Source organism: Falco punctatus, assembly GCF_963210335.1.
Source record: "Falco punctatus genome assembly, chromosome: 18".
NCBI lineage: Eukaryota > Metazoa > Chordata > Aves > Falconiformes > Falconidae > Falco > Falco punctatus.
Window position 1 is genome coordinate 2,240,724 of NC_137598.1, and position 27,172 is coordinate 2,267,895.

Consider the following 27,172-nt stretch of genomic DNA (forward strand, 5'->3'; position numbering starts at 1 on the left):
GGCACCACAGGGCACCATATGGCACTGCACAGCACTGCACGGCACCGCATGGCACCGCATGGCACCGCATGGCACCACAGGGCACCATATGGCACTGCACGGCACTGCACGGCACCGCATGGCACCGCATGGCACCGCATGGCACCACAGGGCACCATATGGCACTGCACGGCACTGCACGGCACCGCATGGCACCGCATGGCACCGCATGGCACCACAGGGCACCATATGGCACTGCACGGCACTGCATGGCACTGCATGGCACCGCATGGCACCGCATGGCACCACAGGGCACCATATGGCACTGCATGGCACTGCATGGCACTGCATGGCACCGCATGGCACCGCATGGCACCACAGGGCACCATATGGCACTGCACGGCACTGCACGGCACCGCATGGCACTGCATGGCACCGCATGGCACCAGCACCACACAGCATCACCAAAGGTGGGGAGCTCTGCACCCACCCCCAGCTTCTTCTCCCTGGAGGTCCCCACCCAGCACTGGCACCCATGGGTGCAGGTCTGGAGCTGAGGTGTCCCACTGGGCAGGGGCAAGTGGCCGGGACCCCCAGCCAAGGGGCTGCTGCGCTCATGCCAAGGGGCAGCGGGGACGGGGTTCCTTCAGCTTAACAGCGTGGGGCTGGTGCCCTGCATCCCAGGGACATCATCCTGGCATCCCAGGCACACGTCACCCAGGATCCCTGTATCCCGGACACACATCATCCCAGGATCCTGGCAGACATTGTCCCTGCATCCTGGACATACATCATTCCCTCATCCCAAAATCCTGGGTATATGTTCTCCTCACATCTTGACATCCCAGGCAGATATCATCCCAGGATCCCAGGCACACATCATCTGCACATCCCGGGATCCTGGGCACACATCGTCCTTGCATCCTGGGATCCCAGACACACATTGTCCCTGCATCCCAGGTACAGATCATTCCCTCATTCCAACATCCCGGGCACACATCATCTGCGCATCCCGGAATCCTGGGCACACATCCCTGCATCCCGGGATCCTGGGCACACATCATCCCTGCATCCCAGGATCCTGGGCACACATCATCCCTGCATCCCGGGATCCTGGGCACACATCATCCCTGCATCCCGGGATCGCAGGCACGTGTCACCCCAGACATCCCATCCCTCCACTGCAGGATCCTTGGCCATGTGTTTCCCCTGCATCCCAACATCCTGGGATCCCTGACCATACATCACCCCCCTGTCCTGGGATCCCTGGCCTTGCGTCACACCTATACCCTGGGATCCTCAACCATCCATCACCCCTAGATCCCAGGATCCCGGCCATATATCACCCCTAGATCCCAGGATCCTGGCCATATATCACCCCTAGATCCCAGGATCCCGGCCATATATCACCCCTAGATCCCAGGATCCTGGCCGTATATTACCCCTAAATCCTGGGATCCTGGCCCTATATCACCCCTAGATCCCGGGATCCTGGCCCTATATCACCCCTAGATCCCAGGATCCTGGCCCTATATCCCACCTATACCCTGCGATCCCTGGCCACGTGTGTCCCCCCATCCCAGGACCCCCGGTCGGGCAGCTCAGCACCACGTGTGCCCCCCCACCCCCTGCCCAGCAAGCACGCGTACATTAGCCGGCCCTAACTGATGTCAAGGCGCCGTTAATTGCCTCTCCTCGTTACACTAATAGCTCTAATCACTCATAACGATTTTCACGTCCCAGGGTGGCTCAGCTGCCCCCCCACCCCCGCCCACCCCGGGGCTCCATTAGGATCAAGCCCACCCACAGCTGGGGGTCTGCTGTGGCCACCCCCAAATGCCGCTTCCCGGAGCAGGGATGGGCAGCGTGGCTGGGCGGGGGGGGGCGCGCGCTGCTACAGGCGCTGAGGGGTCTTGGGCTGGGGACCTGGTATAGGATGTGACCCCCCCACCCCGATGCTCTTTAAGGGGTCCCCAGGGTGTCAGGGAAATATTGCTCGGGGACACTTGAGGGGCACTTTAGCTGCGCCTCAGCGCCAAGATGCCTTTGTAGCCCCCCCCGCCAAGACCCCCAGTAGTGCCGGAGGGGATGGGGACCCCCAAATGCACTTAGGAGCAGCCAGGTGTTGGGGGGGCTGTGCCCAGGGCTCAGTCCCTCCCACGACCCGCAGTGCTGGGATGCACCTGCATCCCCAGCCCCACTGTCCCCCCAAACCATCCATCCCTGGAAGGGGGGGAACCCCAAAACACACAGCTGGTCCCCTTAGGGGGTTCTGGGGGGCACAGGACCCCCCCAGGGAGCAGATCTAGCCCCATTGGGGTCCAAGCTGGCAGCATCAGGGATGCTGGGGTGGGACCCCCCCGTGTGGGATGCAGCCATGGACCACCAGTGGCTCTTGGCAGCTGCGTTAGTTGCAAGATGCAGGATCGGGCCCAGGACCCCCCAACCCTCATTAACCCTCGTTAGCGGGGCCAGGCCGCGGTGCCGCTGGGGTGGGCAGCATTGCCGGGAGTGGAGCCGTTAATTACCTCATTGCCAGAGTCCATTACCGTTCCCCCCGGAGCGGGTGAAATGGAGAAACTGCGGCAGGATGGTGCGGAGGGGGGGGGGATAAAAATCAATCAGAGCTGAACCCTTCAGGGAAAAGGGCTTGGGGGGGGCTTAACCCTTCCCTGACCACCCTGAGGGGGAAACTGAGGCACTGCCACCCCCATGGGGGAAACTGAGGCACAGCTGCGGGGAAGCCCACCCTGCTTGGGGAGGGGGCGGGGGGGTGTCATCATGGTGCATGGTCCCTTTTGGGGGCGTTGTCTGCGGCAATCTGTGGTGCAGGGCTGGAAAAGCTCAAGGTTGTAATCTTGTTCCTTCCTCAAATTAAATAAGAGGGAAAAAGGCCATAAATCAGCGCGGGCAGCGATTAGAGGGACCCCAAGGAGGCAGCTGGGGGGCACTGCCAGCTGCGCTGGAGCAGGGCCAGATCCTGCCCCCACCTGCTCCCCACATCCCACGGCTGGACCCTCGGCAAAGCTTTGGACCCAGCTGGATGAACCGGAGCCCTGGGCTGGATGCGGGGATGGATTACAGGCTGGGAGCCGTGGGGCGCTGGGACGGCTCCAGTTTCCTCCAGCTCTTGTGGCACATCCAGCCCCGGCCACCCAGCACATGCGCCACATCAGTCCTGAGCCCCCCAGCACCCGCCGTGGACCCCCGGCTGCTCTTGCCTTGCGCAGTGCCTCAGTTTCCCCTGTGACCCCGTTTTCCTCCTGCTTATCTCGGGTCGCGGTGGGTAACAAAGGAGCTGCCAGGGCCCTGCCTGCGCTGCCTAATTAGCCAGATGAAATCAATTCAGCTCCATTACGGTCAGCTCCAGGTCTCAACCATTACCAAGGCAGCCAGAGAGCCCAGGGAAGGATGATGGAGTGGATGCTACAGGGCATGCGATAACCCCCTGGCTCTGATCAAGGGCACAGGGAAGGGGGGGGCTTTGCCCCTTTCATGGGGGCTGGATTTCTACTGCAAAGTCCCACCCCCCCTTCCCGGACTCCTTGGCAAGGGGACGAGGCACCTGGGCCAGGGTGTGGTGGGAGCATCCCTGGAGGGATGCTCGAGGTGGTCCCCATGGCACAGCCAAAACAATCCCTCTGGGTTGGGGGTGGGGACATGGGTTCTGCATCCCAGGCATGCACCATCCCTGCATCCCGGGCAGGCACCATCCCTGCATCCCAGGCATACATCACCCCTGCATCCCGGGCAGGCACCATCCCTGCATCCTGAGATCCTGGGCACACATCACCCCTGCATCCTGGGCACACATCACCCCTGCATCCTGGGCATGCACCATCCCTGCATCCCGGGCACATATCACCCCTATGTCCCAGCCATGCATCATCCCTGCACCCTGGGATCCCTGGAGCAACACACCTCCTCCTCTATCTCCTCTTCCCCAGCCAGAGCCTCCCTGCTCCAGAACACCCCTCTTTCTCCCCAGAACCCTCCATCCCGCCCCACGCCCAGCGGACACCCCGGAGCAGGCGCGTCCCAGCGCGGCGGAGATGGACGGTTTATTATTGACTGGTTTTGCAGCAGAGCGGGTGAGCGCAGGGTGTCCCCACCAGCCAGGGACCAGGACAGGGGACAAAGGAGCAGCCAAGTCACAGGGTGCCCCCAACTCCCCCGGGAGCCCTGAGCCCACCTGGCTCCCTCCCTGGCATGGACCCGCTGCTGGGGGGGGCTCTTGGCTCTGCCCCCCCAGAGCCAACCCACATCAGCCAAGCGCCTCCATCCCGGCACGCCAGGGAAATGCCAAGGAGCTGGATGGCAAGGCCGCAACCCTGGGGGGGCACAGCCTCGGGGGGGCCCCCATCCCAGCCCTACAGCCCCCCGTGGGGGTGGGTTGACGTTTCCCACTATAAATAAAGTTTCAGCCCTCTCCCCGCAGTGGGGCATCAGTCCGGGGGGGCTCCATGGGGTGGGCAGCGAGGAGGACACGGGTGGGCAGCGGGGAGCGGAGGGTGGATGAGGGGGTCCCCGCTCAGCCCAGGATGTCCAGGTAGATGGGGGGGGTCTTGACGAGGGCCTGGAGGCGGCTGTGGATCTCCTTGATGGGCCGACGCTGCTGGGGCTCCCGCTGCCAGCAGCTCTGCATGATGGCATACACCTCGGAGGGACACGTGCGAGGACGCTCCAGCTCCCTCCCCTGCGTGATGCACTCGATGGCCTGTGGGAATGGGGGATAGCGATGGCATCACCCCCTCCCCCCAGGTACCCCCCCGCCCCCACCAGGGGTCTGTCGCCATCCTCATCCTCCCTCCTCGCTCACCTCGGTGTTGGAGAGCTGGTACCAAGGTTGCTTCCCATAGGTGAAGATCTCCCAGAGCACCACGCCAAAGCTCCAGATATCGCTCTCGGTGGTGAATTTACGGTAGAGGATGCTCTCGGGGGGCATCCAGCGGATGGGCAGCATGGTCCTGCCCCCCACCTACCCCCAGGCGGGGCTGTCAGTGGGGCAGAGACCCCCTGCATTTGCCCCCTCCAGCCCTAGCCCTAGTCATGAAGCACATCTCCTACTAGGTGTAAGGAGGGAATTTGTTGTGGTGAGACCCTGGCATGGGTTGCTTGGAGAGGGGGGGGGCGGGGCTCCATTGCTTTCAAGGTCAAGTTGGAGGGGCTCTGAGCAACCTGGTCTGGTGGACCATGTCCTCACTTATTGCAGGGGATGGGACTGGGTGGTCTCTACAGCTCCCTTCCCACCCAAACCATCCTATCAGTCTGATTAATTATGGATGGAGACGGGTTGGGAAGCAGCAGCTAAGAGGGAAAATTGAGCATGACCCCCCTCGACAGAGCTGGGGGTGGGTGGGGAGGGGAGGAGAGGGGGGGCCAGCCCACCGCCCGCTCACCCGGTAATAGTCGGTGCTGTAGATATCCCGGGACATGCCAAAATCGCCGATCTTCACCACCAGGTCGTGGCCCACCAGGCAGTTGCGGGTGGCCAGGTCCCGGTGGACGAAGTGGAGGGAGGCGAGGTAGACCATGCCTGAGGCGATCTGCGTGGCGATCTGCAGCATGTGGCTCAGCGTCAGCTGCCCGCAGGGCTGCCCCTGCCCCTGGTCCAGGATCTTGGCGTCGGGACCGTGGGACCTGCCGGGGCAGGGGGACGTGCCAGAGTTTGGGGGGGACACGTGTGTGGCACGTGTGTATGTGCAGGTATACGTATTGCTGGAGAGGGTGTGCAAATGCCAGGAAGGATGTGCATGTGTGCATGCATGCTAGGGAAGCATGCGCGCACACGGGCATGCACAGCAGTGAAGGAAGCGCACATGTGTGTGCATGCACACAGGGGAAGGGTGTGCACAGGTGCCAAGGAAGGGTGTGCACATGTGTGTGCATGCATGCAGGGGAAAGGTGTGCACATGTGCCAAGGAAGGGTGTGCACATGTGTGTGCGTGCACCCAGGGGAAGGGTGTGCACAGGTGTGCACACATGCCAAGGAAGGCCGTGCATATGATTGTGCATGCACACAGGGGAAAGGCATGCGCAGCTGTGCACACGTGCAAAGGAAGGGTGTGCATATGCATGTGCGTGCACAAGAGAAAGGTATGCACTTGTGTGCGTGCATGCCAGGAAAGGGTGCACACACACGTGCACACATACCAGGGAAGGGTGCACACAGGCATGCACACGTAGCAGGGAAGGATGTGCATGTGTGCACACACAAGGGAAAGGGGTGCACATCTGTGCATGCACACAGGGGAAGGGCGCACACAAACATGCATGCGTGCCAGGGAAGGGCATGCACATGTGTGCATGCACACAGGGAAAGGACATGCACATGTGTGCACACATGTCAGAGAAGGGTGTGCACATGTGTGTGCATGTACAGGGGGAAGGCATGTGCATGCAGAGGGAAAAGGTGTGCACTTGTGCGCACACGTGCTAGGGAAGGGTGTGCATATGCATGGGAAGGACACGCACATACATGTGCATCCTTCCCTGGCATGCATGCACACAAGGGAAAAGCATCATGTCAATGTGCACGTGTGTGCAGAGGGGGAGCACATACACATGTGTGCCCAGGGCTTGCACGCACGTGTGCATGCACAGGGGCAAAGTGTGCGCTTGTACACACACGTGCCAGGGAAAGGTGGAGATACACGCATGCACACCCAGGGAAAAGGCACGCACACGTGTGCACACATGCCAGGGAAGGCCGGGCACGCCTGGCTCATCGCGCGGGGGACGGCTGCGTGGCCGGGGGTGCGAGCCAACGCCGGGGCGGGTGTGAAAGCGCGTGCGAAGCGAGGGGGGCACACGAGGCGTGCCGGGGGGCAGCGTGGCTGCGGCCGCCTCCAGCCGCGCTGCCCTTGATGCCAAACGTGGCTGACAGCCGTGCTGGGGCGGCCGCGGCCGCGAGCTGGGGGGGCTTTGCTCGGCAGAACCATTAATGCCAACTCCCATAACAATAATCATAAAAGCCACGTCTCAGAGCTCCTCGCGCGGCCACTAAAGCGATGCCTCTGGCAGCGGGCCCCCCCCCGCTACACCCCCCCCAATACCTGGGGGGGCAATCGAAAAGTCTCCGCTTATTCCAGCTGATGGCCAATCTCTCTCTATTTAAGCCTCTCAGACAGCTAATCTAATCAATATTGCAAGGAGGGCTGCATTAGCAGGGAGCAGGCTGGCTGTGCTGATGGAGAGGCAGATGGGGGGGGGGGACGGGGAGCCAGGACCACCCCCCCCAAGCCCACCTGAGGAAGCGGTTGAGGTCGCCGTGCTTCATGTACTCGAAGACCATGATGAGGGGTTCACCCTCGGTGCAGACGCCGTAAAACTTGACGATGTGCTGGTGCTGCAGCACCGTCAGCAGCTCGGCTTCACGTTGGAAATCAAAGCGGGTGCTTTCCGTCACCTCCTTCAGCGCCTGCCGGCACACGGCGTCAACCCCAGCATCCCCCCGTCACCCCAAACCATGGACACTCCCCCCCCCCCCCCCCAACTCCGGCATCATCCCCCCTCTTCCTCACCTTCACAGCCACCAACGTCTTCTCCTGCTCTGGGAGGAGGTTGTAGCACTCGGCCAAGAAAACCTTCCCGAAGGCACCTTCGCCCAGCTCCCACTTCAGCACGATGTCCCGCCGCTGCACGTGGTGCACGCCTGGGGGGACCCCCACCCATCAGTGCCTCCCCCTCCCCAAGGCGGGGAGAAATGCGTAGGAGGATGCTCGGGTACCGCGGAACCCCCCAAGCCTTACAGGCGTCACAGAAATACTGGGGGTTCTCGATGAAGTTGCTCTTCAGCCCCTCCAGCTTGCTCTCGGCCGAGGGGAGGGGGCTGCTGCCCAGGTTCATGAAGTGCAGGGACATGGCCAGGTCGTCCTCTTGGGCCAGCACCGCTGAGCCTTGTGGGGACAAGGACAAGGCCATCGGGGGGGTCCCTCGGCCCCCCCAGCCGGTGCAGCCAGTGCCAGGCTCTGCCGAGCATCCCCCCGCCCCGGCTGGCCCCCGGGGGCCAGGCAGCCCGATCAAACCCATTTAGAGGCTGAATCCATTCCAGGAGTGAATTAGCAGCTGCTGCCCGTGCTGGGGGGGGGGGGGGGACCAGCACCCCTCCGCGGTCCCCAGCCACGGTCCCCAGCCACGGTCCCCAGCCATGGCCCCCATCCACGGCCCCCTCCCCACAGATGCTTCCCAAGCCGGGTACCCAGCACAGCTCCGGCCACCCCAGGGATGCAGGAATCGGGGTGTCCCCATGCCACGGCTTGAATCCCCCGTGGCACTGGGGGAGTTGGGGGGTGGGGGGGTGGGGGGGCGGGAGGAGGACTCACGGTTAATGCCGAACTTGGACCGGCGCCCGCACTTGTTGAGCACGATGAGCATGATGGAGAGGAAGAGGCAGGCGAACACGGCCAGCGCCACAGCCACCGAGACCTGGTGACAGCAGGGACAGGGCCCAGGTCAGGTCCCACCAGCTCCCCTAGATGGCCACAGGCCCCAGGAGGGGAAACTGAGGCACAGGGACTCTGTCCTTCATCCCCACCGCATGTCCCCTTCCCACTCAGCTCTGGTTTGCCTGTCCCCTAAGGATTTGTCCCACCCTCTTACGGCTGTCCTGGTCCCCCCATCCCAAACTCGGAGCATCCCCTCACCCCGAACGTGTGCTCATCCGTCGTCTCCACGGGCCCCTCCAGCGAGCTGTTCCTGGTGCCTGGGGCAGGGAGGAGGGCACAGGGTGAGTGTGGGGCAGGGGGTCCCCATCCCCTGGGGTGGTCCCAGCAAGGCATGGGAGGCCCAGGATGGTGACACCCCCCACACACACGACTCTGCAGCCTCAGCACAGGGTGCGGGTACCCCAGGATCAGCTCTGGCATGGGGGGATGCATGGTTTGGGAGGGGCGGGGGCTGGGGCAGGGGGTTGTGCCAGGGACCCCCGTGGGGAGCAGCGTGCCCGATCACTCACCCAGCGGAGACAGAGACACTGCCGCAGCCCAAAGGGAGAGAGAAAGGAGAAACGCTCGTTATTCCCAGGTGAGAGCGCCCTGTCCTTCCCACCCCGGGGAAACTGAGGCACAGCGGGGCGGCTCGGAGCCAGCGGGCAGAGCCAGATACAACCCATTTTGCACCCCAACGTCAAGAAAGATGCAGAGGAGACTGAGCTGGCGAGGGGGGGGGGGGGGAGCTCCCCGGCAGCCCCCCCCTGCCAGCACCTACCAGGGATGGGCTCCTCGGGGCTGAAGCTGAAGGGATTTTCCATGAAACGCCCCTGGATGCTTCGGGCGGCGAAGCCCAGGGGGTTGCGGACCAGGAGGGTGTAGTTGCCGTTGTTGACGTGGGTGGGCCGGTTGAGGTGGAGGCAGCCGTGGAGGACGGTGGAGTTGTGCTCGTACTCCACGATGCGGGTGTGGATGTAGGGCCCCTCGCTCAGCGCCGTCCCGTTGAAGAGCCACTGGATGCTGGGGACCGGGTTGCCGTCCACCGAGAAGGGGATGCACCAGAAGTGCTGGGGGATGGCTTCGTGGAGGAGCAGGATCACGGGGGGGACTGGGGGAGGCAGAGCTGGGTGGGTCCCCAGGCCAAAAGCCAGACCCTCCGCCCCCCACCATCCTCCTCCAGCCCCCTCCGGGCTGCTCACAGGTGATGTTCAGCATCACGCTGTCCTCCGCCGGCCCTGCCACGTTCTCCGCTCGGCACGTCAGGTCCTTGTGGTTGAAGCTGGAGGAGACATTGCTGATCTCCAGGATGATCTCCCAGTCCGAGACCTGCAGGCAGCGCCGGGATGGGGTGAACAACCTGCCCCCCCCCACGCCGTGCCAGCTCCTGCATCCCCCCATGCCCACCCCACCAGCGAGGGGATGCTGCAGCAGGGATGAAGGTCCCTGGATCTTGCCTTGGTGATGATGGGCAGCTCGTGTCCCACCTCGGGGACCACCCATGCCCCGGTGGCCGGTGGCTCGGCAGTGATGCGACAGGTGAGGTTGACGCTGTCCCCTTGGCGTAGCATCACCTCGGGGGGCTCAATGCGGACACTCGGGGGCTCTGCCGAGGAGAAGGGGGTGACTGGGGGCCACGTGTCCCCAGCCAAGCGGCTTGGGAGGGGGGACAAACCCAGCACCCAAAGCCAGCAGGGTCCCCTGCCACGTACCGCAGGCGTGGAGGGGCTGGCTGCCCAGTGGGACCAGTATGCTGCCCTCCCAGCAGCCCAGCAACTGGTTCCCCAGCTCGGCGCGGCTCCCGTTCTGCCAGAGCTGGAGCCAGCGGAGGCTGCAGGAGCAGTTGAAGGGATTTCCCACCAGGATGCTGAGAGGAAGCAGGGAAGAGGACAAGGGCTCAAAGGGGCTGCGGGTCACACACCCGCCTATACATCTCCCCCCCGGGGTCAGCAGGGGCTGGATGGGGGGACCCCGCCTGCACGGATCCTGCACTGCCGATGTGCTCCAGCCCAGGCACGGTTGCCACGCATGCCACCCCTGTCCCTGTCCCCACACCCGTGGTTGTCACTGCGTCCCCAGCCCCAGCCCTGCCTCCCTGTCACCCCAGGGGTGCATCCCCGCCGGGGATGCTCTGCACCCACCTTCCCCCCCTGCAGTACTCACAGTTCTTGCAGGGGCAGATGCTGGAAGGTCTTCCAGGAAAGGCTGTGCAGCGCGTTGAAGGAGAGATTCCTGCTGGGACAGACCCAGTCAGCTGCCCCTTCCCACCACAGACCCCCATCCCACATCCCCCCCCTTGCAGAGGGTCTGGCTGGGGCATGGAGCAGCACCAAGGCCACCGTGACCAAGCAAAGTCACCTCTGCCGGGGTGGCCCCAGCCTTTAGGCACCTCCCTGCAAGGGGGGAGCCCCACACTCCCCATCACTGGGTCCCTGCCTGCTCCCCGGGGTCCCCTCCCGCAGCAGGGCATCACGGAGCTCCCCGGGGGGGCTGGCAGCTGCCCCCACTCCTGCCCTCGATCGATGGTTCCCGCTCAGGCGCAGAGCCCCACGCGGCCCCCCAGCCTGGCTGATGCGCCCATGGGACATCATCGATCCTGCCTGGGCGCGGGGACCAGCCACCCTGCGCCAGGGCTGAGCGCCTGCGGGGATGGGGGTCCGAGCCCAAAGGGGGTGGGGAGCGATTTGAGGGGTGGGGGGTGGGGGGCTACTCACACGTGACTCAGCCTGGGGGTGTCCAGGAAGGCGTCAGTAGAGATGTGCTGCAGCCCTGACCTGGAGATGGTGCTGGAGGAGGGAAGGGCTGAGCACCCACACTGGGGACCCTGAATGCCCATACTGGGAGCATCTCCCACTAGTGGGATCAAGCTCTGGGGGGACCCCCCATCCCCCCCTCCCATTTCCCTGGGTGGGGACCCCACCCCAGGGTACTCACAGGTTCCTGAGGTCCCGCAGCATCCTGGTGTCAGCCCGGGTCAAGGTCGTCAGCATCTGCTGGTTCTCAATGATGCTGGAAAGCAAATGAGGGGGGTCGGGGGAGCAGCCTCAGGACACCCCCATGCCAGGGGCTGCTGGCAAAGTGTGAGGCAAGGGGAGTGGGGCGGGCACAGCTCTCCCCCTCCCCAAGCTGTGCCTGTGCTACCCTGCACCAGCCCAGGGTTGGGGGCAGGGACTGGGACTGGGCTGAGCTGCCCTGCTGTGCCTCAGTTTCCCCAGGGATGAGCTGGGAAGGGGTGGGGCAGGGATGGCGGCACCAATCCTGCTGGTGCTGAGCCTCCGGCCAGCACACACCATGTGAGGCCAAGGCTGAGCCACCGCTCAGAGCCCATGGTCTCACCCAGAGAGCGAGTTCGCCAGGCCTCAGCCCCACTCCCCCATGGGTCCCCCCCTTTCCTCGCACCCCACGGTGTCCTGCGATGGGGGGGGGGCACCGATTGTCCCCCTCTCCCCTTTTCCCAAGGCGAAGGGAAGCCCCTTTGCAAGCGGGTGCAGGGTTTTCCCACCTGCCCCACCCCAGGGAGTTAATTGGGGATTCAGACCCACACCAAAGGGGGTTTGGTCCCACTGACCCCCGGGGGAGGGTCCCTACAGCCACCCCCATGGACAAGGCTGTGGGGATGGGAGGGACAAGGGAGCCTGGGGGTCTCTCGGGGACCACCATCCCCACCACCACCCACCCCACCCCACCCAGAACAAAGAGCCAGCAGCACCCCGCAGTGCAGTGTCCCGCAGCTCGGGGGGGGGGGGGGGGGGGGGGGGCAGGGGAAACTGAGGCACAGAGACCCCCGCTACAGCCAGCCCCCGGCAATGCGGCACGGCCAGGGCTGCGGCGGGGGGAAGACCCAGGAGCACGGGCACCTTGGTATCACCCAGCACCCTGTACCCCCCTGCACCCAGCACCCTCCCTGCTCCAGCCCTCCCCTCCCCACCACCCATCCTGGAGCAGGGGGATGAGCGAGAGCAGAGAGCCCCCAGACCAGCAAATTCAGGCACCCCCCACCCCCAACACCGCAACACACAGGCCCCAGGGCAGGATGACAGCCACCAGGGTGAGGACCTCTCCCTGCACCCTGGCCCTGCCCATCATGGCATGGGTGCTCCCTGCCTGGGGACCCCACTGCACCCCCATCCCATCGCTCCCGCTGGCATCGCTGAGGAGGGGGCGAAGAGCTGCTCCCAGCCCCTCACTTGCTCCCAGGGGGGATGCAGCCGGGCTCCCCCCGTCCTTGCAGCCCTTGACACCCCACACCAAGCAGCCCCGCTCCCCACAGCCATCCCAGCCCCATGGCAGACCCAGCCCCGTAGCGCTCCCTGCTCCAGCACTGCCCCAGCCCAGCCCCATTGCCCCATCCCAAGCTCCATCATCCCCAGCTCCATCGCACCGTCCCCAGCCCCATCAACCCCACGGCACCAGCCCCAGCCCCATCGCCCCCTCCCCAGCCCCATCACCCCCATCGCACCAGCCCCATCGCCCCCTCCCAGCACCATCCCCAGCCCCATTGCCTCTGTCGCCAAGCTCCATCACCTCCAGCCCATGGCTCCATCATGCCCAGCCCCATCACCTTCAGCTCTGCCACCACTGGCTCCTCTGCCCACTCCCCAAGCTCCATCATCCCCAGCCCCATCGCACTGTCCCCCAGCTCCATCACCACATCCCTCAGCCCCATCGTCACCTGCCTCATCACCCCCAGCCCCACCACCCTGTACCCCAGCCCCTCTCCCTGGTTCCCAAGCTCCATCACCCCCTGCTCCATCACCTGGTCCCCCAGCCCCACCACCCTGGTCCTCTAGCTCCATCACCCCCTGCTCCATCACCGGGTCCCCCAGCCTCCCTCTCTGGTCCCCCAGCCCCATCACCCTGCCCCCCAGCCCCACTCCCCAGTCCCCCAGCCCCACCGCCCTGGTCCCTGAGCTCCATCACCCCCTGCCCTGTCCCCCAGCCGCACCACCTTGGTCCCCAAGCTCCATCACCTGGTTCCCCAGCCCCACCACCCTGGTCCTCGAGTTCTATCACTCCCTGCCCTGTCCCCCAGCCACACCGCCCTGGTCCCCAAATTCCATCACCTGGTCCCCCTGCCCCATTCCCTGGTCCCCAAGCTCCATCAACCCATCCCCCAGCCCCACCGCTCGGTCCCCTAGCTCCGTCACCCCCTGCTCCATTACCCAGTCCCCCAGCCCCCTTCCCTGGTCTCCCAGCCCCATCGCCCTGGTCCCCAAGCTCCATCACCTGGTCCCCTAGCTCCCCTCCCTGGTCCCCGAGCTCCATCACCCCTGCCGTGTCCCCCAACCCCACTCACAGGTCGGTGAAGCCGCCGGCTCCCAGCAGCCGGGCCAGACTGCCCACGGTGCCGGGCTCCCGGCAGTGCAGGGTACGGGGCTGGGGGCAGTGGCAGGGCGGGGGCAGGGCCCGGCAGCCCCCGGGACGGGCAGGGGCAGCAGCAGCAGCAGCAGTGCGGCCAGGCAGAGCCGGGCGGGCAGCGGCGGCATCGCGGCACCGGGACGGGCACCGGGGCTGGACCCGCCGCCGCCGCCGCCGCCGTCCCTCGCACTTGCCCGGCAGCCCGAGCACGGCGCCGGGCCGGGCTTAAAAGCATCGCAGGGACCGGCCCCCGGGAGGGGCCGTCGGCTCCCCCCGCCCCCGCACCGCCCCGACCCCGGAGACCCCCCCCGGCCGCGGGCGGGGATGGAGGGGCCGGGGAAGCCCCCCCGCCCGTGATTCACCGGCGCTCGGAACCCGAGAAGCCCCGCCCGGGCCGGGGGCAGAAGCGGGGGGTGACAGCAGCCCGGCCCGGAGCCCCCCGCCCCGCGGGGAGGGTGTCCCGGCACCCACGGGCACCGAGCGGGGAGCCTGCCTGTATCCTGCCTGCGCCCTGCCTGGGAACCTGCACCCTGCCTGCACCCTGCCTGTATCCTGCCTGCACCCCGCCTGCACCTGCCTGTGCCCTGCCGGGAACGTGCACCCTGCCTGCACCCTGCCTAGACCCCTGCACCCTGCCTGTATCCTGTCTGCGCACCCACACCCTGCCTGCACCCTGCCTGCGTGCTGCCTGTGCCCTGTCGGGAACCTGCACCCTGCCTGCGCCCTGCCCGCATGCTAGCACCCTACACCTGCACCTCCCAGCCCCACAAAGCAGCATCCCAGCACCCCCAACCATGCTGGGCACACGTGTGTGCACACACGCATGTACAGACACACGCATGTACACACATACGCATGTCACCCCCTGCCCAGGACCTGCCTCGGCCCAGAGCTGGCTACGGGATGTCACACCAGCACCCCTGGGCTCATGGGGCCACCAGGAGCCCCCCAACTTGTCACACACCCCCCCCCGGGCCGGACCCCCACAACCTGGAAGCGTGACGGAGCTGCCCTGGCTCAGGCTCTTCCCCCAGCACCCCGTTATATTGGGGTGCGGAGAGGCTGGACACAGGGGGGACATTTGGTGGCCTGGTGGCCCTGGCCCCAGCTGTCCTCCCCCGGCAGGACCCTCCTCCTCCTCCCCAGGGAGGCAGGGCACGGATGGTGTGCACCCCCCCCCCCCGCTGTGGGTCCCCATCTCCACCCTGCTGCTGCCCGTCCCCAAACCCGTCCCAAAGCACCTCGGGGGGAAGGGGCTCACCCACGCACCGAGTTCTGCACGTTCTCAGCCGCATCCCACCCGTATTCCTCAGCTCCAGGCCCATCTCCCACATCCATGGGGCTACAGTTGCCCGCCCCCTGTGGTGACACCCCCCCCCATGAGACCCCACAGGCCACCCCAGGCAGCAGCCCCCACCCCGGCAGAGGTCATCACCCACCCACCCTGTCATCCCAAATTCCGCTCCTTTGACGTTTTTCCCCAGAAACGCCCCCGGTTCAGGATGTGCAGGAAGCGGATGGGGCTGGCGGTGGCGGGGGGGGGGGGCGGGGGGGGCGCAGTGGAAAGCCCCATGTGCCACTGCACCCCATGACCCCCAAACCAGGCACTGCCATGGGCAAGCTTCGTCCCCCCTTTTATTTGTGCTTATCCCACAGCCACAGATTAGACAGTGAAGCCCCTTCCACAAACCAGCATGGCCCTGACACTGGTCCCAGTGCTGAGGACTGGGGGGAGGGGCAGCCTCAGGCATCTCCTGCTGCAAGGCTGCCCCGTGCCTCAGTTTCCCCACCTGTAAAAGTTGGGGGGGTCACACTACTGACCTGTTTGCCAGGCGGCCGGGGAGCGACAGCAGCTGGGGGGGGGACTCTGAATGCCAAACCCCACTCCCCACCCCCAGGCTCCCATTTCACCCCCCACAAAAAAAAAAAATAAAAGGAAAGACCAGGGTGGTCTCCTCCCTCCCCCCAACTTGGGGCACCCCAAATTTATTCCCAGGGGAAACGCACCCCATGGAGCAACCTCCCTTTGCCTGCCACCCCTTTCCCAAGACACCCGCTCCTCGGCCAGGCCCTTGGAAGCAATAAATAATGGGGGGGGGGGGGGCAGCTGGAGGAGGGCGAGGGGGTGCAGAGTCCGGCGTGGATCCCAGGACACCCCAGGGTCAGGATCAGGCCGTCCCATTGGGGAGCCGGCCAGGGCTGCTGTCCTTGTGGGTGGGCAGGGGAGAGGCGGGGGGCTCGTCCTCCCCAGGGGTCTGATCCGTCTCGGATTCGGAGGGTTCGCCCGAGCCGCGCCGGCGGTTCTCGGAGCTGTAGAAGAAGGAGAGGGTGCGGAAGGCGGGCGCCATGTGGTCCTTGATGCTCTCCAGGAGCTGGACGAAGGAGGGACGCTGGCGCGGGTTCTGCTGCCAGCACAGGCACATCAGCTCGTGGCTGTGGGAAAGAAGGTGCCCGCTGGGTTTGGGGGGGGTCCTGGTACCCCACGGCCACCCCAACCGCTGCAGAGACCAGAGTGACGGGCTCAGCGCCCAGTTTAGTCCCCCAGCAGGGTGGGGGGCTGAGGCGGGGCGGGTCTCCCCTTCCCACTCACAGTTTGTCGGGGCAGTTTTCCGGCCGCTCCAGGACGCCGTTGTCCATGACGAAGCGCAGGACCTGCTCGTTGGACATGCCCTGGTAGGGCTGCTCGGCCAGCGTGGCGATCTCCCACAGCACCACCCCGAAGGACCTGCCAGCACGCCGCCGCTCAGCCGGGGGGTAGCAGCCCCCCCAATCCCCCCAGGCTCCCCACACCCCACCACCTACCAGACGTCGGACTGGGTGTTGAAGATGCCATCTTTGAGGGCTTCAGGGGACATCCAGCGGACGGGGAGCAGCCCCTTGCCCCCTTTCCGATAATAATCTGTCTCGTAGATATCGCGGGTCATGCCAAAATCTGGTGGCGGAGGAAGAGGAGGAGGAGGAGGAAGGTGTGAGCAGCAGGAGAGGCAGGGCTGGCAGCAAGCCCACCCAGCGCTGCCCACCCACCCACCTCCAATCTTGACGGTGAAGTCCTCGGACACCATGCAGTTGCGGGCCGCCAGGTCCCGATGGACGAACTTGTTGGCGTTGAGGTACGCCATGCCGTCGGCGATCTCCCCCGCCATCTGGATCATGTCCCTGAGCGACGGCGGTGGCAACCCGGGGTTGTTCTGCACCGTGCACAGAGAATTGGGGCTGGGGGGGACACACATCGGGAACCCCCAGGCATGGGGGGGTTGCCCCTTCAGCAGTGGAGCACTGCAGCACCCGGCCAGCCCCTCACCTCGGCGTCAGGTCGGAGCGAGCGCAGGTAGCTCTTCAGGTCCCCCCGCGTCATCAGCTCCATGATGACCAAGGCTGGCTGGCCCTGGGACACGACGCCGAGCAGACGGACCTGGGGGGACAGAGAGAAGTGGCATGTCACTGGCCAGGCCACCCCATGTCCCCTCCCTCCCCCTCGGCCACCCGCCTACCACGTGGTGGCACTTGAAGGCTTTCATGACAGAGGCCTCGTTGAGAAACTCAATGCGCTCTCGCATGGTGGCCAACTCGTTGACCGTCTTCAGGGCCACCTTGGTCTCCTCACCCTCAGCAGTCAGCCCCAGCGCCAGCCCCTCGTACACCATCCCGAAGGAGCCCTGCCCCAGCTCCCGGATCACCGTGATCTTCTCCCGTGACACCTCCCACTCATCAGGCATGTACACTGCAGGGCGAGGGGGAACCACCCCATCACTGGCACCACCCCCATCACTGTTGCCATTCCCATCCCATCTCCATCCCCATCCCCATCCCATCTCCATCCCATCTCCATCCCCATCCCACCTCCATCCCCATCCCATCTCCATCCCCATCCCACCTCCATCCCCATCCCACCTCCATCCCATTTCCATCCCCATCCCCAACTCCATCTCCATCCCCATCACCATCCTCATCCCATCTCCACCCCCATCTCCATCCCATCCCATCACCATCTCCATCCCCATCCCATCTCTATCCCCATCCCATCTCCATCCCCATCCCATCTCCATCCCCATCCCATCTCCATCCCCATCCCATCTCCATCCCCATCCCCATCCCATCTCCATCCCCATCCCACCTCCATCCCCATCCCATCTCCATCCCATTTCCATCCCCATCCCCATCCCATCTCCACCCCCATCTCCATCCCATCCCATCACCATCTCCATCCCATCACCATCCCCATCCCATCTCTATCCCCATCCCATCTCCATCCCATCTCCATCCCCATCCCCATCTCCATCCCCATCCCATCTCCATCCCACCTCCATCCCGATCCCACCTCCATCCCATTTCCATCCCCATCCCCAACTCCATCTCCATCCCCATCACCATCCTCATCCCATCTCCACCCCATCTCCATCCCATCCCATCACCATCTCCATCCCATCTCCATCCCCATCTCCATCTCCATCGCCATCTCCATCGCCATCGCCATCTCCATCTCCATCGCCATCCCATCACCATCTCCATCCCATCTCCATCCCCATCCCATCTCCATCCCCATCTCCATCTCCATCCCCATCTCCATCTCCATCTCCATCCCCATCTCCATCTCCATCCCCACGCCCAATGCCACGCTGTCCCCATTTCTATTCTCATTCCCACCAGCACAGCCTCAGCAAGGGAAGGGGGCAGCAGACCCCACAGGGACACCCCTGCCCGTCCCTACGTACTGTCCGAGGCACTGAAGTACTCAGGGTTGACGGAGGCGTAGAGCGTCCCGCTGGGGTACCCATCGTTGCTCCTGCCAGGGGTGGGAGTCACTCAGAGGACGGGGGGGCGAGGGCACGTTGCCACCTCCCCACAACCCTTCCCCAGCGCTGGCTCGGCTGGATCTGGCCCCAGCCCAGCCCTGGGGGGGCAGGGGGGGCAGGTAGCTACCTCTTCTTGTTGTAGAAGAAGACGAAGATGGCGAGGCAGGAGATGAGCACCATGAGGACCACGGGCGTGACGGTAAGCAGGACGTAGAAGCTGCCAGACTCCTCCTCAGCTGCCGAAAGCAGGCAGCCATGGGCCGGGACCCAGGAACTCATCCCACCCCACACATCACAAGGACATTTGTCCCACCACCACCACCACTGGGCCAGAATGGGGGAGCCCCCAGCTCCCCAGACCAGAAGCACCCACTGATCTCCGGGTGTCAACATCCCAGAGCATCCCCAGTCTCCCAGATCTCCCAATCTGACAGCATCCTCTGACCCTCCAGTGTCCTGGTCCAGCAGTATCCTGCAATCCCCCAGTTCCTCAGTTCAGGAGCATACCCCATCTTCAGCATCCCAGTCCACCAGCACCCACTGATCCCAGCATCCCAGAGTCAGGAGCATCCCCTGATCTCCATCATTGTGGTCCAGGAGCATCCCTTGATCACCAGCATCGGGCGTCCATGAGCATCCCCTGATCCCCAGTGTCCCATCCCCTGATGCCCATCATTCCAGTCCGGCAGCACCCCTGACCCCCAGTATCCCCCAATTCTCCAGTGCCCTGGTCCAGCAGCACCCCCTGACCCCCAGCCCCCTGGTCCCACAGCCCCCCTCCCTGCCTGCCCCACGGGTGGGGACCCCGCTGGCATCCCCTCTGCCCTCAGTGGGTACCTGGCCCCAGGATGTAAAACTTGACGAGCCCCGTCCACGAGCCGTTGCCAGCCAGTGAGGTGGCCCGGACCTTGGCCGAGTAATTTCCCGGCTGGAGCAGAGCCAGGTGGACCCCCCCGTACTTGGAGTAACGGTGACGGGAGACACAGACCACGGTGGTGACCTCCTGAAGGGGATAATGTGGGGAGGGGGTGGTGGAGAAGGGGGTTTCATTCCTCCCCCAGCCATGCACAAGGCTCAGGGAAGGGAGATGATGGGATGGGATGGGATGGGATGGATGGGATGGGTGGAATGAGGTGGGATGGGGTGGAATGAGGTGGGATGGGGTGGAATGAGGTGGGATGGGGTGGGATGGGCAAGGGGAGCTGTGGGGAGGGGTCCTCACTTCGCTCTCGCGGCTGTACTTGATCTCATACTTGAGGATGAGCCCATTGGGTTCCTGGGCTCTTCCCAACGCAGCAGGACACTGTTCTTGCCAGCCGGCTCCCACGTGACGTTGCCAGGAATGTTATCAGCTTGCACTGGAGAGGGACACAGAGGGGTCAGCTCCCGTGGGCATCCCCCAAACCCCACTGCCAGCCCCTCCATCTCAAAGGCAGCAGGACCCCAGAGCATCCCACCATCGCCGAGGCAGAATTTGGGAGTGGGGAAGCTGCCGGGACATACGCTCAGGCATGGTCCTGGCAAAGACGAAGGTGGCGGCGCTGCAGCCCACGGTGTGTGCAGCGTGGTTGCAGGCATGGATGTCGATGCGGTACTCGGTGAAGTGCCGCAGCCGCGACAGCACCGCTCGGTCACGCACCACCTTGTCCTCGAAGATCTGGAAGTCGGGTTTGGGCTCGCCCCCGGCGTGGCTTGGGGCTGGTGGCTCTGCCGAGGAGGCGTTGGCCGGGGATGTGATGGCCACCACATCCCTGCGCCGCTTCGGGGTCCTGCAGGACATGGGGACGGGAGGCAGTGGGGAGCCAGGACACCTAGGTTGTCCCCCAAATTGGAGCAGGGGACAGGAGACCCCCCAGGCTGGTGTGGTCCCCGCTCACCTCTGTGGATTCTTGTTGATGGATGTCACCTTCCAGGGGGGTCTGAGACAGCAAGAAACTGGTTAAAGAAGCAGCCACTGGACCCCCCCCACCAGGGGCAGACCCATGAACCCAGGCTGGGGACTCCATCGACATGGGACACCCCCCCAGACAGCACCTGGGGATGATGATGGAGTTGTGGAGGAAGTTCTCAAACTTCTTCTGGAAGGACTCAGCTTCCCCCTCCATGCGGAGCTGCCCATCAGCAGGGCGGCAGGGACAGCACCGCTCCTCCGTGTCCTGCTCCACCTCGGGACCGTCCCCATCTCCAAAGCGGGTGTCCGCACTGCTGGTGGGCAACTTCAGCCCTGTGGGCAGAGACGTGCAGGGCTGGCAGCACTCCCGGCACGGTGGGAGCATCCTCATCCCACCGGTGTCCTCAGCCACTGCATCCCACCTGCCCCTGCCTGCCTGCCCTGCCTGCCCTGCCTGCCCTCACCTTTGTGGCAGTAGTCATTGACGTAGAGCTCCATGTCCTCGGCCAGCTGCTGCCACAGCACCAGGTAGTAGGTGATGTTGCCGTTGCGTTGCGTGGGCGGCTTCCAGCGCACCACGATGTGGGAGGAGGAGTTGGACATGGAGATGACATCCCGGGGAACCGTCGGGGCTGGACGGACACAGGGGTGTCAGTCTATCTGTGGGGGGCCACCATGGGTCTCCCCAGCCCCCTCCCCAGCCCCTTACCCGCTGGCATGGTGCGGATGTAGACCACCTCGCTCTGTGCCCCGTAGTTACGTCCTTCCTCAGCAGTGGTGAGGGTGATGGCACGGACGAAGATGGCATATTGGGTCCAGGGGCGGAGGTTGAGCAGCGTCACCCCCGGCTCCTGCTCGCTGCTGAGCGGCAGCTCCACATCCAGCACGTTCCAGCTCTGCGCCCCACAGGCATCCTGCCCCACATACTCTGACACATTCTGGAAGGGGTCTGCCCCACATCTGGCATCAGGGAGGGTCCTGGGACCCCCCCACAACCCCACCCTGGGGGGTCCAGCAGCTCACCAGGGCACACCATGGGTTGGGTTTCCCAAGCCCTCCGTGTCGGGGACACGTGGGGGACAGGGACCACTTACGACTCCTTGTAGTAGACGATGAAGCTGAGGAGATCACGGTACTCGGGGGGCCGGTACCGCTCCCACTTCAGGAAGATGCGATCGGACTCGGTGACGTTGGAGATGAAGCGCAGGGTCTGGGTCTTGCCTGCGGAGAGGAGACAGGGTTCGGGCAGGGGGTCACGGCGTTGCTGGGGGCCCCCGTCCCCATACTCACAGGACGCCCGGTCCCCGTTGGTGCGGGGGTTGATCTCCGCCTTGTTCTGCCGCCCTTGGTGCCCGTCACCTCCTCCATGCGGTAGATCTCGGCCAGGCACAGCTTGGGTTGAAAGCGAAGTACATCTTGCCCACGGGGATGGAGAGGATGTGGTGGCTCCAATCCCAGAGCTGCTGCAGGTTCTGGTTATCCAGGACGTACAGGGTGTAATTCCTAGAGGAGGACGTGGATGGAGGCAGCGGGCATGGGCACCCCCAAGCCATGTGTCACCCCCAAACCCAGCCCCAGCCTCACCCATCCACCATGGAGTCACCGCGGATCAGCTTGAGGTTCTTGAAGAAGGACAAGGAGACGAGGGCAAAGGAGTGCTTGATCTTCAGGAAGCCCGTGATGGTCTCGATAAGCCCCAGGCTGCTCTGCAGCTCCGAGGCCAGGTTATCTGGGGATAACCCACAGGCATGAGCTTGGGGAGGAGGGCATCCCCCCATTCATTCACCCTGCCAGGGAAAAGACCCCCCTCCTTCACCCCGAGCCCCCTGCCGCAGCTCTGCCACCCGCGCCAGGTTGTGGGGGGCCACATCCAGCACTCACAGCCCCGACGGATGTTCACAATGAGGTTGCCCTCGACGAGGGTGCAGCCCCCCAGCTCCTGCGCTGCCCGCGTCGAGTCAATGGTTTTGGTGCCCACCTTGCACTCCTTGGGGCACAGCCCCTCACACTTGTGGCAGAAGATGCTGCGGGCAGGATGATGGATGGAGACAGGAGGTGAGCCAGGCGCCACGCCACCACCGTGTCCATGCCAGGGGGCACCGGGGACTCCCCCACACACCTGCTCTCATTCCTGATGTAGCCCGAGGGACACTCGGAGAGGCACTGCTGCTGGTGGATGACGAACTTGGACGCATCACGGGGGTTGTCAGAGACCTTGCGGAGGCTGGCACAGTACTCGGCAGTGACGCAGCGCCAGCCCTCGTACTCATAGGTGCGGGGCGGGCAGGAGGGCAGGCAGTGCCCGTTGAAGTGGAAGTGGCGGCAGGCAACGCAGGCTCGGTTGTCGCGGGGTCGCCCGCAGCCCCCCAAGCACTCGGCGTGGCAGCACTCGCCTACCGCCGTGCATGCCGAGCCCACACCGCATGGGCACACTGCGAGGAGAGAGATGGCACCGTGGGCGAGAAGAAGCCTCTGGGGGCAGATCACCCAGCCCTGGGGCAGCGCGGCGGGGCAGGAGAGCCGGGGTTTGCACAGGGGTGGGAGGGAAGAGGTGGGAAGGGCTGGGGGGGCTGCTGGCACCCTCCAGCTCTGGGGGACAAGGGGAGAAGGGCAGAGGGATGGAGGGAAGGAAGGAGGGAGGGAGGGAGTGATCCAGAAATGAAGCAATGGAAGGATGCAGGGATGGAGGGAGGGATGCAGGGATACAGGGAGGAGGGGATGCAGAGGTGAAGCAATGGAAGGATGCAGGGATGGAAGGATGGAGTGATGCAGGGATGGAAGGAGGGAGGGATGCAGGGAGGGAGGGATGCAGGGATGAAGCAATGGAAGGATGCAGGGATGGAGGGAGGCATGCAAGAAGGGATGCAGGGATGCAAAGGTGGATGGAGCAATGCAGGGATGGGAAAGGATGGGTGGAGGGATGGATGCAGGGATGAAGTGATGGAGGGAGGGATGCAAGAATGGATGCAGGGGTGGATGGAGCAATGCAGGGATGGATGGAAGGATGGGTGGAAGGATGGACGCAGGGATGAAGTGAGGGAGGGATGCAGGGATGGAAAGAGGGATGCAGGGATGGAGTGAGGGATGCATAGTGCAGTGAAGGGATGGGGGGATGCAGGGACAGATGGAGGGATGGCCGAGTGGCGAGGGGACGGAGGGCCAGGTGCTGAGGGCTGGCTGAAGGCTGCAGGGGCAGACGGTGGGACAGACGGACGGACGGGGTGAGGTTCAGCCCACACCGAGCCACAGGTGCCCAGTGCCGGGACAGCAGCCGAGGTTGCAGCCCCGATAAGGATCTGTGTTTATAGTACAGATTTCATTACCAGCTCTCCTGTTTACAGCAAACGAGCCCGGGAGGGGCCCGTATTTACCTCGCCGCTGGGGAAACACGGAGCCGGGAGCTGGCCTCTCCTCCGGAGGATGATACAGCATGGGTCCGGTTACCCCCGCCACGCTACCACCACGCCACGCTCCGGCGCCAGGGGAGCGACGACCACGTGCCGGGGCCTGCCACCCCCTTGCAGCTCCACCACCCCTCCCCAGCGCCCTCCCAGTTTACCTTACAGCCGCCACGGTGCAAACCGGCACCATCCCGGCCAAGCAGCCGGCATGGCTGCGCCCTGTGCCACCAGCACCCACCTTTCTGGCAGTAGCTGGATGTCCAGCAGCGATAATCCAGCTGCCCGTTGACGCTGGTCTGCGCACACGGCTTCTCCACGTCGAGGATGCCCGGGCAGACATCAGCGCACTCTTCAGCCAACTTATTGCCGACGATGTAGGTGTTGTCCACGGCGTCGGGCAGCAGCAGCCCCCAGTCAATGGTGGAGAGGTGGCAAAGCTCCTGGTTGCGTTCGATGCGGACCGAGCCGCGCAGGATGTGACCCAGGCTGTGCAGCCCCACGTCCCGCAGATGTGGCATCTCAAAGATGACCAAGGCATAGCTGAAGAAGAGGTTGGTGCCACGGATGACGGAGAGGTTGGGGAAGAGATCCCGCAGGCTCTCCAGCCCGTAGACGCGGAAAAGGAGCAGGTACTCGGTGATCATGAGCAGGTGAGGGAAGCTGAGCCCCCGAAAGTCCTCGGCGCCCGTGGTGAACATGAGCAGGATCTGCAGGTTGCCCTCGATGATGGAGCAGTTCTCCAGCTTCTGGAGCTGGGAGACGTCGTTGCGGATGTCCATGCTGCCGCAGACTGGGGTGACAAGAGAGGGGACCCAGTGGGTTGCAGGGATGGGGCAGCTGCCCCTCACCACCCCCACCCCCCCCAGGGATCCCCCGCTGTGGCCAGCGCTGGGGCTGCAGTGATGCTCGGGGGGGTTTAATATCCTGGCGCGGGCTGTCAGACGAGGCTGCAGTCGGTGTGGGCAGCCGGGGAGATGTGAGCAGCTCTGACAGGCAGCCGGCGCGCTCCGGCTCTCTGGGGCACGCTGTGTCCATCAGTGTGGCGAGCGGTGATGCTAACAAGGGCTGGCTGCCCAGGCTGCCGTCTTGCCCCATATCAGCCCCAGGACCATGGCCCAGTCCTGCTGCCCACCCCGGGGGGTGGGGGTACAAAGGGCTTTCCCCCCTCCCTGAGCCGTGGGGCAGCTCACAGCATCTTAGTCCCCGCAGACGTGTGGTCCAGCAGCTCCCACGAGGTCATTCCCATTAACTCCCCGGCACGGTGCCCAGGCGGCTAATGGTGCCCAGGTGGCTACCAGGGCTCCGCGGGCACCCCCATGGCACAGCCCCGGCAGTGGGATCGCTATCCCGGGGCTTTTCCACCCCCAACCTGGCAGGGAGCATCAGGGGCAGTTCAGGGCCGAGCATCTCCCGCATCCCAGTGCCGGCAGGACGTGGGAGCCAGGATGTGCCAGCAGCTTCCCGCTGGCAGCATCCCCAGCCTGAAACCTGACGCTGAGTTATGGTGGAAAGAAGCTGTCGAGATCCCAACAAGGGATTTACTGTAAACACCAGGAATAAACACGGCCGGCTTGGCGTGTACCCTAAACACCAGGCACCACCGGCACCGCGGCGCGGCCACCCACTGGTCCCGGTGGGAGTTGGGGTGCATGGGGCACCCCTGGGCTGTTGGCAGCCAGCGGCTCGTGGCCATATGGCTACAAACACGTGCCCGGCGGTGGTTTTCCCCTCTCAGTGTCGTTGACCGCAGGCACCATGGCCCTGCGGTGGCGGCGCACGGGGGGCAGATGTGCCGCTCACCCCCAGCCCCACACTGGGGCTCAGCCCTTCGCCGGGGGCTGGTGCCAGCCTTGTCCCCCCTGGGGAGAACGTGGGGGTCCCCTCCATACTCCCATGGGACGGGGAGGGTGGTGGTGGGTGCAGCACCAGCGCCGGGGGTTGTAGCCCCCGCTGCCACCGCCACCCTCCCTGACCTTGTCAAAGTCACCATGCAAGGGGGCAGGGGTCCCCCGTGTGCCTGGGGGGATGGGGAGGGGTCAGGGGTCCCAGGTGGGAGCAGACACAGTGAGGCGCATCCTTCAGGCAGCTCCCAGCACAGCCCCAGCACTGGGATGCTTCACTCCCCCTCCTCCATCACTCCCACCCCCCCCAGCACAGCCCCTCCTCGGGGAAACTGAGGCACAGGGGGAGGGGAAGGCGGGACAGAGCAGCAGACCCTGACCCCAGCCCCCCTGGTGCCCCCCCCCCCCGGTGCCTGCCAGCTGCGGTGGGAGCCCAGGTGTCCCTCCCCATGGCCATCAGAGCCATGACCCACAGCCACCCCCTCCCCACCATGCTGTCCCCCCCCGCCCACCCCCAGCCATTTTCCATCCCAGCAGCAGCACTGGGAGCAGTGGTGCCGGCCCCGGCTCCCACCCAGCTACAATTTTCCGTCATCCCAGCTCCCGGCAGGGATGAGTGATCGATGCCCCCAGCTCCGGCCGAGCCCCCCACCATGCTCCTCTCTCCCCATCCCAGCAGCTGGCGGGGGGGGGTCCCACGCTCTGCCTCTCCTTCCCCGGACAGGGGGTCCACACATATGGGGAGGGGGAAACTGAGGCAGGGAGCACCAAAAGAGCTTTGCCTCGGTGTCCAGCTCATGCACAGGCATCACCAAGCAGCCCCCTCCCACGAATTGCCCCCCTCCCATGAAAAGCCCCCCCCCCCCGCTCTTAACCACCCCCTTCCAGGCACTTACTTTCAGAGGGAGCCCACACGGGGGGCAGCGGCAGGGAACCGAGGAGCAGCAGCATCACCCCCAGCCGCAGGGCACCCAGCACCCTCGTCCCCATCCCCGAGTGGGACCCCCGGGGTCCTGTCCCAGCGCGGGCTCTGCTGCACCGTGTCCGGGGGGCAGCGCCCACCGGCACCCAGGACACGCCGGGACAGGGGTGGCCCCCACGGCCCTCGCCCGGACTCTGCGGCCCCTTCACTTTTGTTTTCGGCTGCCGCACGCCAAATATTTAGCCTGACAACTGTCAGGGCCAGGGCCAGGGCTTGTTTGGGAAATAGAGAGGGGGAAAACAGGGCGGCCCCCCCGCGCCGGAGTGGGCTGGGGAGGAAGGGCTGCCTCCTGCCTCAGTTTCCCCACTTGGAGGAGGAGGAGGAGCCAGGGTGCTCCGGGGTGGGGATGCCAGGAAAGCAGCCAGGCACCAGTGGGGAACCGCCTCCCCCCCCAGAATGTCACAGCGGGGTCGGCTCGAGGGTCCCCCTCTGTCACAGGGTGGATCCGGGGTGCCAGAACCCCATGTCCCCCAGGGTCCCCATGTCCCCCAGGGTCCCCAC

At 65.0% G+C, this 27,172-nt stretch overlaps 2 protein-coding genes across 2 annotated transcripts; both read right to left on the reverse strand.

Annotated features, from left to right (window-relative positions):
- Positions 1–333: 333 nt before the first annotated feature.
- On the reverse strand, positions 334–15,101 carry NTRK1 (neurotrophic receptor tyrosine kinase 1; the record flags this gene model as incomplete). Its single annotated transcript, XM_080368214.1, has 18 exons — positions 334–4,696; positions 4,799–4,957; positions 5,379–5,619; positions 7,227–7,399; positions 7,503–7,633; positions 7,731–7,877; positions 8,304–8,406; positions 8,625–8,683; positions 8,936–8,953; positions 9,187–9,516; positions 9,608–9,734; positions 9,863–10,011; positions 10,118–10,272; positions 10,569–10,637; positions 11,120–11,191; positions 11,340–11,414; positions 13,702–13,987; positions 15,029–15,101. The coding sequence occupies 18 exons, from the start codon at positions 15,099–15,101 to the stop codon at positions 4,511–4,513; spliced, it is 2,553 nt and encodes an 850-aa protein (XP_080224340.1). The 3' UTR covers positions 334–4,510.
- INSRR (insulin receptor related receptor) lies at positions 15,031–27,137 on the reverse strand. Its single transcript, XM_080369120.1, is given in 24 exon segments — positions 15,031–16,196; positions 16,354–16,488; positions 16,566–16,695; positions 16,792–16,951; positions 17,065–17,175; positions 17,255–17,484; positions 18,476–18,546; positions 18,684–18,792; positions 19,394–19,559; positions 19,779–19,831; positions 19,834–19,914; positions 20,060–20,325; positions 20,434–20,475; positions 20,591–20,780; positions 20,912–21,079; positions 21,157–21,407; positions 21,542–21,794; positions 21,797–21,841; positions 21,844–21,950; positions 22,032–22,176; positions 22,329–22,471; positions 22,567–22,879; positions 24,087–24,638; positions 26,586–27,137. Coding segments are annotated over 24 exon segments (4,080 nt in total). The 5' UTR covers positions 26,680–27,137; the 3' UTR covers positions 15,031–15,931.
- Between the last annotated feature and the right edge of the window lie 35 nt (positions 27,138–27,172).